This window comes from Amblyraja radiata, unplaced genomic scaffold (assembly GCF_010909765.2).
Source record: "Amblyraja radiata isolate CabotCenter1 unplaced genomic scaffold, sAmbRad1.1.pri S103, whole genome shotgun sequence".
Classification (NCBI taxonomy): Eukaryota; Metazoa; Chordata; class Chondrichthyes; order Rajiformes; family Rajidae; genus Amblyraja; species Amblyraja radiata.
Window position 1 is genome coordinate 77671 of NW_022630094.1, and position 19117 is coordinate 96787.

General features: G+C 50.6%; 1 protein-coding gene across 1 annotated transcript; it reads left to right on the forward strand.

Annotated features, from left to right (window-relative positions):
* The first annotated feature begins 1669 nt into the window (after nucleotides 1-1669).
* On the forward strand, nucleotides 1670-18503 carry LOC116969084 (interleukin-1 receptor-associated kinase 1-like). The gene is made up of 3 exons (XM_033016033.1): nucleotides 1670-1828; nucleotides 15985-16201; nucleotides 18491-18503. Exons 1-3 carry the CDS (start codon nucleotides 1723-1725, stop codon nucleotides 18501-18503), a joined length of 336 nt encoding a protein of 111 aa, XP_032871924.1. The 5' UTR covers nucleotides 1670-1722.
* The last annotated feature ends 614 nt before the right edge of the window (nucleotides 18504-19117 follow it).

The window sequence follows — 19117 nt, forward strand, 5'->3', positions numbered from 1 at the left end:
ACCACAGACAACTCAAATTAGACAAATTTCAGTATAGGAGTAAAGAGGTTCTTCTGCAGTTGTACAGGGCTCTGGTAAGACCACATCTGGAGTATTGTGTACAGGTTTGGTCTCCTAGCTTGAGTTGTATAGGGCTCTGGTAAGACCACATCTGGAGTGTTGCGTGCAGTTTTGGTCCCCTAATTTGAGGAAGGACATCCTTGTGATCGAGGCAGTGCAGGGTAGGTTCACGAGATTGATCCCTGGGATGGCGGGACTGTCATATGAGGAAAGATTGAAAAGACTAGGCTTGTATTCACTGGAGCTTAGAAGGAAGAGGGGGATTCTTATAGAAACATATAAAATTATAAAAGGACTGGACTCAAGCTAGATGCAGGAAAAATGTTCCCAATGTTGGGCGAGTCCAGAACCATGGGCCACGCACAGTCTTAGAATAAAGGGGAGGTCATTTAAGACTGAGATGAGAAAAAAACTTTTCCACCCAGAGATTTGTGTGAATTTGTGGAATTCCCTGCCACAGAGGGCAGTGGAGGCCAGGTCACTGGATGGGTTTAAGAGAGAGTTAGGTAGAGCTCTAGGGGCTGGTGGAGTCAAGGGATATGGGGAGAAGGCAGGCACGGGTTATTGATTGGGGACGATCAGCCATGATCACAATGAATGGCGGTGAGGGCTCGAAGGGCGGAATCACAGATTATGGGCCGAATGGCCTCCTCCTCCTGCACCTATTGTCTATGTGTCTATATTGGCAGCTCCTCCCACCAATGAGGGCGGGGCGGAGGGTGCGGAAGGACCAATGAGCGTTGTAGTTGTGGGCGGGACGTGTTGAGTGACTGTGGAACAGGCCAATGGGGAGCGGAGGATGTGAGGGCGGGAGTTGCAGCAGTGCCAATGAGAGATGGGGAGATGGGCGGGACGAATTGAGTGACCGCGGAGCGGGCCAATGGGGAGCGGAGGATGTGAGGGCGGGCCAATGAGAGATCGGGAGGTGGGCGGGACGCGTTGAGTGACCGCGATAGGGGCCAATGGGGAGCGGAGGGTGGGATTTGCAGGCGGACCAATGAGAGATGGGGAGATGGGCGGGACGAGTTGAGTGACCGCGGAAGTGGCCAATGGGGAGCGGAGGGTGTGAGGGGCGTGATTGTATGCGAGCCAATAACAGATGGAGAGGAGGGCGGGACATGAGGAGTGACGGTGGAACGGGCCAATGAGAGATGGGGTGGGCGGGATGCGTTGAGAGACCGCGGAACGGGCCAATGGGGAGCGGAGGATGTGAGGGTCGGGAGTTGCAGGCGGGCCAATGGGAGACGGGGAGGTGGGCGGGAAACGGTGAGTGACGGCGAAACGGGCCAATGGGGAGCGGAGGATGTGAGAGGCGGGAGTTGTATGGGAGGCGGGGAGGTGGGCGGAACACGGTGAGTGACGGCGGAAGGGTCCAATGGGAAGCGGGAGTTGCAGGCGGGCCAATGGGAGACGGGGAGGTGGGCGGAACACGGTGAATGACGGCGGAAGAGTCCAATGGGGAGCGGAGGCTGTGAGGGGCGGGAGTTGCAGGCGGGCCAATGGGAGACGGGGAGGTGGGCGGGACACGGTGAGTGACGGCGAAACGGGGTGAGGGGCGGTGGGCGGGACTTGGCGGGACCGGGGCTGGTTTCCATGGCGACGGCGGGGCCTAGTCGAGCCGGGGGGAACCGCGGAGCCTGAAGCGCCGGCGCCAGCGCCAGGATGTCGGTCCCGGACCCGGATTACATCTACCTCCTGCCCGCCTACATCATGCACGACTTCTGCGCCGTCATGGACTCGCTCGACTGCGCCGACTGGGGGCGATTCGGTGAGTGAGGGAGCGCCGCGGTGTGTGGAGGTTGTGTGAGTGAGGGAGCGCCTCAGTGTGTGAGTGAGGGAGCGCCCCAGTGTGTGAGTGAGGGGGAGGGGGTTGAGGGAGCGCCCCAGTGTGTGTGGGAGGTGAGGGAGCGCCTCAGTGTGTGTGTGGGAGGGGGGGGGGGGGGGGGGGGGTGAGGGAGCGCCCCAGTGTGAGGGTAAGTAGTGAGGGAGCGCCTCAGTGTGGATTGAGAGGGGGAGGGGTGAGTGAGGGAGTGCCCCTGTGTGTGTGAGAGGTGAGGGAGCGCCCCTGTGTGGAGGAGGGGAGGTGAGGGAGCGCCTCAGTGTGTGAGGGAGAGAGGGGGGGGGACGTGAGGGAGCGCCTCAGTGTGGGGGTGAGGAGTGAGGGAACGCCTCAGTGTGTGAGTGAGGGAGCGCCCCAGTGTGTATTGAGAGGGGGAGGGGGGTGAGGGAGTGCCCCAGTGTGTAGTCGAGGCCTAGGGTAGTCGAGGCAGTGTGTGTCAGGGAGGGGGAGGGAGCGCCTCAGTGTGTGGGAAGGGGAATGAGGGAGCGCCCCAGTGTGGATTGAGAGGGGGAGGGGGCGGGGTTGGGGTGAGTGAGGGAGCGCCTCAGTGTGTGTCGGGGGGGTTGAGGGAGCGCCTCAGTGTGTGAGTGAGGGAGAGAGGGGGGGCGTGAGGGAGCGCCTCAGTGTGTGAGTGAGGGAGCGCCTCAGTGTGAGGGGGCGGTGGGGTGAGGTGAGGGAGCGCCTCAGTGAGGGAGGGGGGTGAGGGAGCGCCTCAATGTGGGGGAGGGGGGTGAAGGAGCGCCTCAGTGTGTGAGTGAGGGAGCGCCTCAGTGTGGGGGAGGGGGGTGAGGGAGCGCCTCAGTGTGGGGGAGCGCCCCAGTGTGGGGGAGGGGGGTGAGGGAGCGCCTCAGTGTGTGTGAGAGAGGGGGGTGGGGGAGCGCCTCAGTGTGTGAGGGGGGGGGGTGAGTGAATGAGGGAGCGCCTCAGTGTGTGTGGGGAGGTGGTGGCACCCCTTGTTTTTGGTTTCCCGGTGTGTAGGGGGAGGGGGCACCCCCAGTATTTGGGGGGGAGGGGGGAGCCCCCGTGTGAGGGGGTGGGGGATGGTGAGGGAGCGCCCCAGGGTGACCAAGGCTGGGAGCTGAACATCCAGGGATATTCAATATTCAGGAGGGATAGAGAGAAAGGAAAAGGAGGTGGGGTAGCGTTGCTGATTAGAGAGGAGATTAACGCAATGGAAAGGAAGGACATTATTTGGTCTCCAAATCTGAGGAAGGACATTATTGCCATAGAGGGAGTGCAGAGAAGGTTCACCAGACTGATTCCTGGGATGTCAGGACTGTCTTATGAAGAACGACTGGATAGACTTGGTTTATACTCTCTAGAATTTAGGAGATTGAGAGGGGATCTTATAGAAACTTACAAAATTCTTAAGGGTTTGGACAGGCTAGATGCAGGAAGATTGCTCCCGATGTTGGGGAAGTCCAGGACAAGGGGTCACAGCTTAAGGATAAGGGGGAAATCCTTTAAAACCGAGATGAGAAGAACTTTTTTCACACAGAGAGTGGTGAATCTCTGGAACTCTCTGCCACAGAGGGTAGTCGAGGCCAGTTCATTGGCTATATTTAAGAGGGAGTTAGATGTGGCCCTTGTGGCTAAGGGGATCAGAGGGTATGGCGAGAAGGCAGGTACGGGATACTGAGTTGGATGATCAGCCATGATCATTTTGAATGGCGGTGCAGGCTCGAAGGGCCGAATGGCCTACTCCTGCACCTAATTTCTATGTTTCTATTAGTTTGGAGGATGTGGAATCGGTATGGGTAGAGCTGCGAAACACTAAGGGGCAGAAAACGCTGGTGGGTGTTGTGTACAGGCCACCTAACAGTAGTAGTGAAGTTGGAGATGGTATCAAACAAGAAATTAGAAATGCGTGCGACAAAGGCAAAACAGTTATAATGGGTGACTTCAATCTACATATAGATTGGGTGAATCAAATTGGCAGGGGTGCTGAGGAAGAGGATTTCTTGGAATGTATGCGGGATAGTTATCTAAATCAACATGTAGAGGAACCAACGAGAGAGCAGGCTATTTTAGACTGGGTATTGAGTAATGAGGAAGGGTTAGTTAGCAGTCTTGTTGTACGTGCCCCCTTGGGCAAGAGTGACCATAATATGGTTGAGTTCTTCATTAGGATGGAGAGTGACATTGTTAATTCAGAAACAATGGTTCTAAACTTAAAGAAAGGGAACTTTGAGGGTATGAGACGTGAATTGGCCAAAATTGACTGGCAATTAATACTAAAAGGGTTGACGGTGGATATGCAATGGAAGACATTTAAAGACTGCCTGGATGAACTACAAAAATTGTTCATCCCAGTTTGGCAAAAGAATAAATCAGGGAAGGTAGTGCATCCGTAGATAACAAGGGAAATCAGGGATAGTATCAAAGCGAAGGATGATGCGTACAAATTAGCCAGAAAAAGCAGCATACCTGAGGACTGGGAGACATTCAGAGACCAGCAGAGGAGGACAAAGGGCTTAATTAGGAAAGGAAAAATAGATTATGAAAGAAAACTGGCAGGGAACATAAAAACTGACTGCAAAAGTTTTTATAGATATGTGAAAAGAAAGAGATTAGTTAAAACAAATGTAGGTCCCTTGCAGTCAGAAACAGGTGAGTTGATCATGGGGAACAAGGATTTGGCGGACCAATTGAATAACCACTTTGGTTCCGTCTTCACTAAGGAAGACATAAATAATCTGCCGGAAATAGCAGGGGACCGCGGGTCAAAGGAGTTGGAGGAATTGAGTGAAATCCAGGTTAGCCGGGAAGTGGTGTTGGGTAAATTGAATGGATTAAAGGCCGATAAATCCCCAGGGCCAGATAGGCTGCATCCCAGAGTACTTAAGGAAGCAGCTCCAGAAATAGTGGATGGATTAGTAATAATCTTTCAAAACTCTTTAGATTCTGGAGTAGTTCCTGAGGATTGGCGGGTAGTAAACGGTAACCCCACTTTTTAAGAAGGGAGGGAGAGAGAAAACGGGGAATTACAGACCAGTTAGTCTAACATCGGTAGTGGGGAAACTGCTAGAGTCAGTTATTAAAGATGGGATAGCAGCACATTTGGAAAGTGGTGAAATCATTGGACAAAGTCAGCATGGATTTACAAAAGGTAAATCATGTCTGACGAATCTTATAGAATTATTCGAGGATGTAACTAGTAGCGTGGATAGGGGAGAACCAGTGGATGTGGTGTATCTGGACTTCCAGAAGGCTTTCGACAAGGTCCCACATAAGAGATTAGTATACAAACTTAAAGCACACGGCATTGGGGGTTCAGTATTGATGTGGATAGAGAACTGGCTGGCAAACAGGAAGCAAAGAATAGGAGTAAACGGGTCCTTTTCACAATGGCAGGCAGTGACTAGTGGGGTACCGCAAGGCTCAGTGCTGGGACCCCAGCTATTTACAATATATATTAATGATCTGGATGAGGGAATTGAAGGCAATATCTCCAAGTTTGCGGATGACACTAAGCTGGGGGGCAGTGTTAGCTGTGAGGAGGATGATAGGAGACTGCAAGGTGACTTGGATAGGCTGGGTGAGTGGGCAAATGTTTGGCAGATGCAGTATAATGTGGATAAATGTGAGGTTATCCATTTTGGTGGCAAAAACAGGAAAGCAGACTATTATCTAAATGGTGGCCGACTAGGAAAAGGGGAGATGCAGCGAGACCTGGGTGTCATGGTACACCAGTCATTGAAAGTAGGCATGCAGGTGCAGCAGGCTGTGAAGAAAGCGAATGGTATGTTAGCTTTCATAGCAAAAGGATTTGAGTATAGGAGCAGGGAGGTTCTACTGCAGTTGTACAGGGTCTTGGTGAGACCACACCTGGAGTATTGCGTACAGTTTTGGTCTCCAAATCTGAGGAAGGACATTATTGCCATAGAGGGAGTGCAGAGAAGGTTCACCAGACTGATTCCTGGGATGTCAGGACTGTCTTATGAAGAAAGACTGGATAGACTTGGTTTATACTCGTTAGAATTTAGGAGATTGAGAGGGGATCTTATAGAAACTTATAAAATTCTTAAGCGGTTGGACAGGCTAGATGCAGCAAGATTGCTCCCGATGTTGGGGAAGTCCAGGACAAGGGGTCACAGCTTAAGGATAAGGGGGAAATCCTTTAAAACCGAGATGAGAAGAACTTTTTTCACACAGAGAGTGGTGAATCTCTGGAACTCTCTGCCACAGAGGGTAGTTGAGACCAGTTCATTGGCTATATTTAAGAGGGAGTTAGATGTGGCCCCTGTGGCTAAAGGGATCAGGGGGTATGGAGAGAAGGCAGGTACGGGATACTGAGTTGGATGATCAGCCATGATCATATTGAATGGCGGTGCAGGCTCGAAGGGCCGAATGGCCTCTACTCCTGCACCTAATTTCTATGTTTCTATGTGAGGGAGCGCCTCAGTGTGTGAGTGAGGGAGCGCCTCAGTGTGAGGGGGGGGAGGGGGCGCCCCAGTGTGTGAGGGGGGGGGGGGAGGGAGCGCCTCAGTGTGTGAGAGGGGAGGAGGGGTGAGTGAATGAGGCAGTGTCTCAGTGTGTGGGGGGGAAGTGAACACCTCTGTGTGTGGGTGTGGGAGTCAAGTCAAGTTTATTCGTCACATACACATACGAGATGTGCGGTGAAATGAAAAATGCCTAGCCTTGCCTGCGGGATTGTGCAAGAAAAGACAAAAACTACAAAGAATTGAGCAGTAATCAGCAGCTATGTATTTGTGAGAAAAAAGCCCAGTCATTTATAAAAAGACACAACGCACATTTCCTGCCTCTAGCGTGTCCAAACCCTTAACAATCTTATATGTTTCAATAAGAATCCCTCTCATCCTTCTAAACTCCAGAGTGTACAAGTCCAGCCGCTCCATTCTTTCAGCATATGACAGTCCCGCCATCCCGGGAATTAACCTAGTCTTTTTGGTTTCCAGTAATGGGAGAGTCTTGGACCAGAACCCCAGGGGAAACATCTTTACACAAAGGGTAGTGGGTGTACGGAACGAGCTGCCGGAGGAGATAGTTGAGGCAGGTACTATCACAACGTTTAAGAAACATTTAGACAGACACAGATATAGAATTGGTTTAGAGGGATATGGGCCAAACGCAGGTAGGTGGGACTAGTGCAGATAGATTGGTCGGCGTGGCCAAGATGGGCCAAAGGGCCTGTTTCCACGCTGTATCATTCAATGAGACCCTTCGGCCCACCAAGTCCATGCCAACCATCGATCGCTCGATCACGCTAACTCTATGACGTCCCACTGTCTACACACTCTGGACAATCTACGGAGGGCCAATGAACCTTCAAGTCCGCACGGGCTTGTCTTCAGGTCGTGGAAGGAGACTGGGGCACCTGGAGGAAACCCACGCGGTCACAGAGAGAACGTACAAACTCCGTATAGACAGCAGCCGCAGTCAGGATCTCTGGCGCTGTGAGGCAGCAACTCTACCGCTGTGCCACCGTGTTCTTCTGGTCTGACGAAGGGTCCTGACCCAAAACGTCACCTATCCAGGTTCTCCAGAGATGCTGCCTGACCCGCTGAGCTACTCCAGCACTCTGTAAAACATCACCTATCCATGTTCTCCACAGATGCTGCCTGACCCGCTGAGTTACTCCAGCACTCTGTGAAACGTCACCTATCCACGTTCTCCACATATGCTGCCTGACCCGCTGAGTTACTCCAGCCACTCTGTAAAACGTCACCTATCCATGTTCTCCACAGATGCTGCCTGACCCGCTGAGTTACTCCAGCCACTCTGGCTGCTCTCCCTCCAGCAGTTAGCAGTTTTGGCCAAAGATCCTATAGCGAGCAAGATAGTCCACTCGACGAAAAAGACGTAGTACGGTTATGGACAGATTTTCGGCCCCATTTCCGTAACCGGCTTCCGTCTCCCCACCAAAGATCCCATAGCGGAGCAAAGATACTAGTGCGGAGACGGAAGCTGGTTACGGAAACATCCTCGTAAAAATAAAAGTTCTTTGATAAAAATCTTCTCATTTTTAGAATTATAATTTATTAACACAAACTGTTCCCCCGCAACGTTGATTACACTGCGGGTCGGGTTACTGAAATGGATGAAAAAAAGGCCCACGTTCCACTCCGTTGCGTACTACACATCAGCCCATTGCATTTAGCAGGAGTGGTCTATCTTGCTCCGCTATAGGATCTTTGGTTCTGGCACCGAGTCTCTCTCGCTCACTGCGCGATGACTCTCGCAGCCGTCCCCTCGAGCTATATCCAGTAATGAGTCACCCAATAAACCCTCATTGCAGACAGAAACCACTCACGATCTCGCATCAAGAGGGCCAGACATTCTTGCTGACTTTAGTATTACACAACCGTGGCACCAGGGAGAGGAGCTTAGTCATTCAGAGATCACATCAGGGGCAAAGATTTCAGCAATCTAGGCTGTGCACACCGCTTGCTTGTGTCTCAAACGGTGATCCACAGAGCCCCCATGCCTTAGCCAAGGCAGCCGATCACAGCAGGCAGTGAAGAAAGCGAATGGCCTGTTGGCCTTTATAACAATAGGAATCGAATATAGGAGCAAAGAGGTCCTTCTGCAGTTGTACAGGGCCCTGGTGAGGCCACACCTGGAGTATTCTGTGCAGTTTTGGTCCCCTAATTTGAGGAAGGACATTCTTGCTATTGAGGGAGACCAGCGTAAGTTTACAAGGTTAATTCCCGGGATAGCGGGACTGTCATATGCTGAGAGAATGGAGCGGCTGGGCTTGTACACTCGGGAATTTAGGATGAGAGGGCATCTCATTGAAACATATAAGATTGTTAAGGGCTTGGACACGCTAGAGGCAGGAAACATGTTCCTGATGTTGGGGGAGTCCAGAACCAGGGGGCCACAGTTTAAGAATAAGGAGTAAACCATTTAGAACGGAGACGAGGAAACACTTTTTCTCAGAGAGTGGTGAGTCTGTGGAATTCTCTGCCTCAGAGGGCAGTGGAGGCAGGTACTTTGGATGCTCTCAAGAGAAAGCTAGATAGGGCTCTTAAAAATAGTCAGGGGATATGGGGAGAAGGTAGGAACGGGGTACTGATTGGGGATGATCAGCCATGATCACAGTGAATGGCGGTGCTGGCTCGAAGGGCCAAATGGCCTGCTCCTACACCTATTGTCTATTGTCTATAATCGTGGACCAGTCTGACCCCCGGTCACTCCCTCTTCCCCTCCCCCCCCATCTACACCTCACGCTGCCTCGGCAAGGCCAGCAGCATAATCGCGGACCAGTCTCAACCCCCCAGTCACTCCCTCTTCTCTCCCCTCTCCCATCGGGCAAGAGGTATAGGTGTGAAAACGAACGCACACACACCTCCAGATTCAAGGACCGTTTCTTCCCGGCTGTTTTCAGGCAATTGACCCATTCCATCATCTACTAGAGAGCGGTCCTGAACTATTATCTACCTGTGTGGCCATTATAAATGGTGGATTATGTGGATATTTGTGTAAGAAAGAACTGCAGACGCTGGTTTAAATCGAAGGTAGACACAAAATGCTGGAATAACTCAGCGAGTGAGGCAGCATCTCTGGAGAGAAGGAATGGGTGACGTTTTGGGTTGAGACCCTTCTTCCTTAACTCAGCGGGTGAGGCAGCATCTATGGAGAGAAGGAATGGGTGACGTTTTGGGTTGAGACCCTTCTTCCTTAACTCAGCGGGTGAGGCAGCATCTATGGAGAGAAGGAATGGGTGACGTTTTGGGTTGAGACCCTTCTTCCTTAACTCAGCGGGTGAGGCAGCATCTATGGAGAGAAGGAATGGGTGACGTTTCGGGTCGAGACCCTTCTTCAGACTGACGAAGGGTCTCGACCCGAAACGTCGCCCATTCCTTCTCTCCATAGATGCTGCCTCACCCGCTGAGTTACTGATAGATTCTTGATTGGTAAAGAGAGTGAAAGGTTATGGGGAGATGGCAGGAGTAGAGGGTCAGGAGAGAAAAGTGATCGAATGGCAGAGCAGACTCGATGGGCCAAATGGCCATGTTTGAACCAAAATCCCGCAAATGCTGGCTGAAGCACAACAAGAGACCAAGTGCTGGATGAAGCCAATTAAGTCAAGCAGCTTCTGCACTGCTGCGACACTGAGGATGCTGTCTCTGCGGAGTTTGCACGTTCTCCCTGTGACCGCGTCGGGTTTCCCCCCACGTCACAGAGATGTGCAGGTTTGTCGGTAAATTGCTCCTAGTGTGTAGGATGCAAGATAATGGGGAACTAATGTACAGATGGCGGCTTGCTGCAGTAGCGAGTGGGGCTCGGTTCCTGTTTCCACACTGTATCACCGAACAGGTGGCACAGCGGTAGAGTTGCTGCCTCACAGCGCCAGGGACCTGGGTTCAATCCTGACCACGGGTGCTATCCGAACAGAGTTTGTACATTCTCCCCGTGACCTGCGTGGGTTTTCTCCGCTTGCTTTTCCTCCCACACTTGTAGGTTTAGGCAATAGACAATAGGTGCAGGTGTAGGCCATTTGGCCCTTCGAGCCAGCACCACCATTCAATGTGATCATGGCTGATCATCCACAATCAGTACCCCGTTCCTGCCTTCTCCCCATATCCCCCGACTCCCGCTATCTTTAAGAGCCCTATCTAGCTCTCTCTTGAAAGCATCCAGAGAACCGGCCTCCACTGCCCTCTGAGGCAGAGAATTCCACAGACTCACAACTCTCTGTGAGAAAAAATGTTTCCTTGTCTCTGTTCTAAATGGCTGACCCCTTATTCTTAAACTGTGTGTGGCCCCTGGTTCTTGATTTCCCCCAATGAAGGTTTGTAGGTTAATTGGCTGGGTATCATTGTAAATTGTCCCCAGTGTGTTTAGGACCGTGTTAGTGTACGGGGATCGCTGGCTGGTGCAGACTGGGTGGGCCGAAGGGCCTGTTTCTCCAAACTAAAGGGTCCCCATCCAAAAAAACGAGATCTTCGGTTTCCTCCCCTAATTTGAGGAAGGACATTCTTGCTATTGAGGGAGCCCAGCGTAGGTTCACCAGGTTAATTCCCGGGATGGCGGGACTGTCATATGCTGAGAGAATGGAGCGGCTGGGCTTGTACACTCTGGAGATTAGAAGGATGAGAGGGAATCTTATTGAAACATATAAGATTATTAAGGGTTTGGACACGCTAGAGGCAGGAAACATGTTCCCGATGTTGGGGGAGTCCAGAACCAGGGGCCACACACAGTTTAAGAATAAAGGGTCGGCCATTTAGAACGGAGATGAGGAAACACTTTTTCTCAGAGAGTGGTGAGTCTGTGGAATTCTCTGCCTCAGAGGGCAGTGGAGGCAGGTACTCTGGATGCTCTCAAGAGAAAGCTAGATAGGGCTCTTAAAAATAGTCAGGGGATATGGGGAGAAGGTAGGAACGGGGTACTGATTGGGGATGATGAGCCATGATCACAGTGAATGGCGGTGCTGGCTCGAAGGGCCAAAAGGCCTACTCCTGCACCTATTGTCTATTGTCTATAATCGTGGACCAGTCTGACCCCCGGTCACTCCCTCTTCCCCTCCCCCCCCCATCTACACCTACATCTACAGTCTGTGGAATTCTCTGCTTCAGAGGGCGGTGGAGGCCGGTTCCCTGGGCACTTTCAAGAGAGAGCTGGATAGGGCTCTTAAAAATAGCGGATATGTGGAGAAGGCAGGAACGGGGTACTGATCAACCATGATTACCCCGTTCCTGCCTCCCCCCCCGCCCCCGCCATATCCCCTGACTCCGCTATCTTTAAGAGCCCTATCTAGCTCTCTCTTGAAATCATCCAGAGAACCTGCCTCCACCGCCCTGAGGCAGAGAATTCCACAGACTCACAACTCTCAGTGAGAAAAAGTGTTTCCTCGTCTCCATTCTAAATGGGCGACCCCTTATTCTTCAACTGAGTGTGTGGCCCCTGGTTCTGGACGCCCCCAACATCGGGAACTTGTTTAAACAAAGCCAGACTATGGTGGTTCTGTCCGAGTCCCTTCAGTTTTCTTGTCCTTCCTGCCTTCCGACATCTCGATACCACAGCTTGTTTCCCACGGCCCCAAATCTAGTTATCTTCGCTAAACCGTTTCTAAAGAGCGGGGGTGGGAGATTGCAACCTTCACGTGGTCCATGAATGCAATCAACCCGGCGTGCACACAATCAAAATAAGATCAAAGTTGTCCTGCAACTTTAGGCTGTGCACGCCCTATACGCAAGAAGAAGAAGAATTCCTGCGATAGCTGCCTGGTTATCCCCTGCCCCTGGCGTCAGAGCCAGCGGGGAGGGTGGCCGGCTGGGAAATGACAGCGTGGTTAATCTCTGGGTAAACTCGGTGAAGTATGGGCTGTGGAATGCGATAAGACAGCCAGCTCTGTGTTTGTCAGTGAATGGCTCCTTGTTTCTGTATAACCCTCAGAGCTCAGTCGTAGAAACATAGAAAATAGATGCAGGAGGAGGCCATTCTGCCCTTCGAGCCAGCACCGCCATTCATTGTGATCATGGCTGATCGTCCCCAATCAATAACCCGTGCCTGCCTTCTCCCCATATCCCTTGACTCCACTAGCCCCTAGAGCTCTATCTAACTCTCTGTTAAATCCATCCATTGACTAGGCCTCCACTGCCCTCTGTGGCAGGGAATTCCACAAATTCACAACTCTCTGGGTGGAAAAAGTTTTTTCTCACCTCAGTCTTAAATGACATAGAAACATAGAAACATAGAAATTAGGTGCAGGAGTAGGCCATTCGGCCCTTCGAGCCTGCACCGCCATTCAATATGATCATGGCTGATCATCCAACTCAGTATCCCGTACCTGCCTTCTCTCCATACCCTCTGATCCCCTTAGCCACAAAGGCCACATCTAACTCCCTCTTAAATATAGCCAATGAACTGGCCTCGACTACCCTCTGTGGCAGGGAGTTCCAGAGATTCACCACTCTCTGTGTGAAAAAAGTTCTTCTCATCTCGGTTTTAAAGGATTTCCCCCTTATCCTTAAGCTGTCACCCCTTGTCCTGGACTTCCCCAACATCGGGAGCAATCTTCCTGCATCTAGCCTGTCCAACCCCTTAAGAATTTTGTAAGTTTCTATAAGATCCCCTCTCAATCTCCTAAATTCTAGAGAGTATAAACCAAGTCTATCCAGTCTTTCTTCATAAGACAGTCCTGACATCCCAGGAATCAGTCTGGTGAACCTTCTCTGCACTCCCTCTATGGCAATAATGTCCTTCCTCAGATTTGGAGACCAAAACTGTACGCAATGACCTCCCCTTTATTCTAAGACTGTGGCCCCTGGTTCGGGACTCGCCCAACATTGGGAACATTTTTCCTGCATCTAGCTTGTCCAGTCCTTTTATAATTTTAGGTACACAAAAATGCTGGAGAAACTCAACGGGTGCAGCAGCATCTATGGAGCAAAGGAAATAGGCGACGTTTTGGGCCGAAACCCTTCTTCAGAATTTTTTTATAATTTTATATGCTTCTATAAGAGCCACCCCCTCATCCTTCTAAACTCCAGTGAATACAAGCCTAGTCTTTTCAATCTTTCCTCATATGACAGTCCCGCCATCCCGGGGATCAATCTCGTGAACCTACGCCGCACTGCCTCGATCACAAGGATGTCCTTCCTCAAATTAGGAGACCAAACCTGTACACAATAGTCCAGATGTGGTCTCACCAGAGCCCTGTACAACTGCAGAAGAACCTATACAACTGCAGAAGAAAACTTCCAACTTTGACAAATCTTATCAGCCACGGGCAGCATAGGGTGGTGGCCGCTGGTGGATCTGCTGCCTCACGGCGCCAGAGACCACGCACTCGATCCTGACCTTGTGTGCCGTCTTCCTGTAGAGTTTAGTTTAGTTTAGAGAGAGACACAGTGCGGAAACAGGCCCTTCGGCCCACCGAGTCCGTGCCGACCAGCGATCCCCGCACACTAACATTATCCTACACACACACTCGATACTGCAAGGTGACTTGGATAGGCTGGGTGAGTGGGAAAATGTTTGGCAGATGCAGCATAATGTGGATAAATGTGAGGTTATCCATTTTGGTGGCAAAAACAGGAAAGCAGACTATTATCTAAATGGTGGCCGACTAGGAAAAGGGGAGATGCAGCGAGACCTGGTTGTCATGGTACACCAGTCATTGAAAGTAGGCATGCAGGCGCAGCAGGCAGTGAAGAAAGCCAATGGTATGTTAGCTTTCATAGCAAAAGGATTTGAGTATAGGAGCAGGGAGGTTCTACTGCAGTTGTACAGGGTCTTGGTGAGACCACACCTGGAGTATTGCGTACAGTTTTGGTCTCCAAATCTGAGGAAGGACATTATTGCCCTAGAGGGAGTGCAGAGAAGGTTCACCAGACTGATTCCTGGGATGTCAGGACTGGCTTATGAAGAAAGACTGGATAGACTTGGTTTATACTCTCTAGAATTTAGGAGATTGAGAGGGGATCTTATAGAAACTTATAAAATTCTTAAGGGGTTGGACAGGCTAGATGCAGGAAGATTGTTCCCGATGTTGGGGAAGTCCAGGACAAGGGGTTACAGCTTAAGGATAAGGGGGAAATCCTTTAAAACCGAGATGAGAAGAACTTTTTTCACACAGAGAGTGGTGAATCTCTGGAACTCTCTGCCACAGAGGGTAGTCGAGGCCAGTTCATTGGCTATATTTAAGAGGGAGTTAGATGTGGCCCTTGTGGCTAAGGGGATCAGAGGGTATGGAGAGAAGGCAGGTACAGGATACTGAGTTGGATGATCAGCCATGATCAAATTGAATGGCGGTGCAGGCTCGAAGGGCCGAATGGCCTACTCCTGCACCTAATTTCTATGTTTCTATATGATACAATTTACACTTATACCAAGCCAATTAATCTACAAACCTGCACGTCTTTGGAGTGTGGGAGGAAACCGGAGCACCCGGAGAAAACCCATGACGCCCTGAAACGTTGCTTATTCCCCTACCCCCCCCCCCCCCCCCCCCCCACCTATATTTCTTCAAGCGATAACACAGAGACTGTTGGAGTAACTCAGCGGGTCAGGCAGCATCTGTGGATAACATGGATAGGTGACGTTTCACAGAGTGCTGGAGTAACTCAGCGGGTCAGGCAGCATCTCTGGAGAACATGGATACGTAGCCTGACCCACTGAGTTACTCCAGCACTGTGTGAAACGTCACCTATCCATGTTCTCTGAAGATGCTGCCTGACCCGCTGAGTTACTCCAGCACTTTGTGTCATAGAAACATAGAAAATAGGTGCAGGAGTAGAGGCCATTCAGCCCTTTGAGCCTGCACCGCCATTCAATATGATCATGGCTGATCATCCAACTCGGTATCCTGTACCTGCCTTCTCTCCATACCCCCTGATCCCTTTAGCCACAAGGGCCACATCTAACTCCCTCTTAAATATAGCCAAAGAACTGTGGCCTCAACTACCTTCTGTGGCAGAGAATTCCACAGATTCACCACTCTCTGTGTGAAAAATGTTTTTCTCATCTCGGTCCTAAAAGACTTCCCCCGTATCCTTAAACTGTGACCCCTAGTTCTGGACTTCCCCAACATCGGGAACAATCTTCCTGTATCTAGCCTGTCCAAACCCTTAAGAATGTTGTAAGTTTCTATACGATCCCCCCTCGATCTCTAAATTCTAGCGTGTACAAGCCGAGTCTATCCAGTCTTTCTTCATATGAAAGTCCTGCCATCCCAGGAATCAGTCTGGTGAACCTTCTCTGTACTCCCTCTATGGCAAGAATGTCCTTCCTCAGATTAGGAGACCAAAACTGTACACAATACTCCAGGTGTGGTCTCACCAAGACCCTGTACAACTGCAGTAGATCCTCCCTGCTCCTATACTCAAATCCTCTATGGCAAGAATGTTTTTCCTCAGATTAGGAGACCAAAACTGTACGCAATACTCCAGGTGTGGTCTCACCAAGACCCTGTACAACTGCAGTAGAACCTCCCTGCTCCTATACTCAAATCCTTTTGCTATGTCTTGTTTTCTTGCAGACCAGTATCTGCAGTTCCTTGTCTCCACACGCCGTGTTTCTACAGAGCCAGTCGGTGGACAGGGGAAGTTTCCCCCTTGTACGGTCTCGGCCTGCAAGAGTATTCTAATTTATTTTTTTCCCCGTGCTCTCAGCCTCGTCGGTGGTGAGCGACATGACGGACCTCCGGCTGCTGGCAAATCGCGGGGACCTGGGGCGGACAGAGAACGTCATGTGGTACTGGATTAACCGCAACGGCACGGTGGGTCAACTGGTCGACCTCTTGGCCAACCTGAACCTGTGGAGACCTCGGGAGATCATCTTGCAATGTGAGTCTCAGTTTCAGATCGCCTTACTGTCACGTGTGCCGAGGTATAGTGACAAGCTTTGACAATAGACAATAGGTGCAGAAGTAGGCCATTCTGCCCTGTGGAATTCTCTGCCTCAGAGGGCGGTGGAGGCAGGTTCTCTGGATTCTTTCAAGGGAGAGCTAGATAGGGCTCTTAAAGATAGCGGAGTCAGGAGATATGGGGAGAAGGCAGGAACGGGGTACTGATTGGGGATGATCAGCCACGATCACATTGAATGGCGGTGCTGGCTCGAAGGGCAGAATGGCCTCTACTCCTGCACCTATTGGACTGTCATATGAGGAAAGATGGAAAAGACTAGGCTTGTATTCACTTGAATTTAGAAGGATATATATATATATATATATATCTTATAGAAACATATAAAATTATAAAAGAACTGGACAAGCTAGATGCAGGAAAAATGTTCCGAATGTTGGGCGAGTCCAGAACCAGGGGCCACAGTCTTAGAATAAAGGGGAGGTCATTTAAGACTGAGGTGAGAAAAAAACTTTTTCACCCATAGTTGTGAATTTGTGGAATTCCCTGCCACAGAGGGCAGTGGAGGCCAAATCACTGGATGGATTTAAGAGAGAGTTAGATAGAGTTCTAGGGGCTAGTGGAATCAAGGGATATGGGGAGAAGGCAGGCACGGGTTATTGATTGGGGACGATCAGCCATGATCACAATGAAAGGCGGTGCTGGCTCGAAGGGCCGAACTGCCTCCTCCTGCACCTATTGTCTATGTTTCTGCAAGCCCAGCCGCTCCAGTTAAGAGGCTTTTAGATCGGCACGGGTCTACAGGGAACGGAGGGAAACTGAGGGTTTCTATTGTTGCACGCTGGCGCAGTATTTAGAGAACCTGCCTCCTATACTTCAAAGTAATTCCAGGTTAATTCCCGGGATGGCGGGACTGTCATAAGCTGAGAGAATGGAGCGGCTGGGCTTGTACACTCTGGAGTTTAGAAGGATGAGAGGGATTCTTATTGAAACATCTAAGATTATTAAGGGTTTGGACACGCGGGAGGCAGGAAACATGTTCCTGATGTTGGGGGAGTCCAGAACCAGGGGCCACAGTTTAAGAATAAGGGGTCGGCCATTTAGAACGGAGACGAGGAAACACTTTTTCCTCACAGGGGGTGGTGAGTCTGTGGAAATCTCTGCCTCAGAGGGCGGTGGAGGCCGGTTCTCTGGATACTTTCAAGAGAGAGCTAGATAGGGCTCTTAAAGATGGCGGGAGTCGGGGGATATGGGGAGAAGGCAGGAATTGGGAATGATCAGCCATGATCACATTGAATGGCGGTGCTGGCTCGAAGGGCCGAATGGCCTCTAATCCTGCACCTGTTGTCCATTGTCCAAAGACGTACAAGTTTGTAGGTTAATTGACTTGGTATAACAAAAAAAGTTCAATTGTCCCTAGTGTGTGCAGGATAGTGTTAATGTGCGGGGATCGATGGTCGGTGCGGACTCGGTAGGCCGAAGAGCCTGTTTCCAGCACTGTATCTCTAAACTAAACTAAACTGGTGTGTGAATGGGTCATTGATGGTCACCATGGACTCTGTGGGCCGAAGGGCCTGTTTCTGAGCTCCAATATCTCATTACTAGCTACATAGAAACATGGAAAATAGGTGCAGGAGTAGAGGCCATTCGGCCCTTCGAGCCTGCACTGCCATTCAATATGATCATGGCTGATCATCCAACTCAGTATCCTGTACCTGCCTTCTCTCCATACCCCCTGATCCCTTTAGCCACAAGGGCCACATCTAACTCCCTCTTAAATATAGCCAATGAACTGTGGCCTCAACTATCTTCTGTGGCAGAGAATTCCAGAGCTTCACCACTCTCTGTGTGAAAAATGTTTTCCTCATCTCGGTCCTAAAAGATTTCCCCCTTATCCTTAAACTGTGTGGCCCCTTGTCCTGGACTTCCCCAACATCGGGAACAATCTTCCTGCATCTAGCCTGTCCAACTCCTTAAGAATTTTGTAAGTTTCTATAAGATCCCCCCCTCAATCTTCTAAATTCTAGCGAGTACAAGCCGAGTCTATCCAGTCTTTCTTCATATGAAAGTCCTGACATCCCAGGAATCAGTCTGGTGAACCTTCTCTGTACCCCCTCTATGGCAAGAATGTCTTTCCTCGGATTAGGAGCTACCTCCTCTGGCAGCTCGTTCCGTACACCCACCACCCCCTGCGTGCAAAAATACTCCCCCAACCTCCTGTTACCCCTTTTCCCCCTCACCTAAAACCTACGCAGACCCTGGGAAAAAAACACATCGGGGCTTGCTGAGAGCTTTTGGCATTTTCTGTTTTTAGTTTAGATTCCTAGCAGCTACCAATTTTATTTTTTTTTCATTTTCACAAGCCTAAAAGTGGCAGTAAATGACCATGTTTGGCCTTGGCAGCTGCTCTCAGTCTAATCTCCGCGCTTGTCTACAATACAGCTTCCAAACAGTTAGTCGTAAGATATAGAAACGTAGAAAATAGGTGCAGGAGTCAGCCATTTGGCCCTTCGAGCCAGCACCACCATTCAATGTGATCATCCCCAATCAGTACCCCGTTCCTTCCTTCTCCCCATATCCCTTCATTCCCTTAGCCCCAAGAGCCAAATCTAACTCTCTTGAAAACATCCAGTGAATCGGCCTCCACTGCCTTCTGTGGCAGAGAATTCCACAGATTCACACAACTCTCTGGGTTGAAAAGTTTTTCCTCGTCTCAGTCCTAAATGGCCGACCCCTTATTCTTAAACTGTGTGTGACCCCTGGTTCTGGTTATACCATGTCAATTAACCTACAAACTTGTACGTCTTTGGTTTAGAGACACAGTGCGGAAACAGGCCCATCGGCCCACCTCGACCAGCGATCATCCCTTCACACACTAGTTTAGTTTAGAGTTACAGCGTGGAAACAGGCCCTTCGGCCCACCGAGTCCGTGCCGACCAGC

What these genes read in the sequence shown, in the direction of transcription:
- LOC116969084 (XM_033016033.1), top strand. Translation starts at nt 1,723, where the DNA reads ATGTCGGTCCCGGACCCGGATTACATCTACCTCCTGCCCGCCTACATC. An exon ending in CGCCGACTGGGGGCGATTCG is followed by an intron (nt 1,829 to 15,984) that starts GTGAGTGAGGGA and finishes CCGTGCTCTCAG; the next exon opens with CCTCGTCGGTGGTGAGCGAC.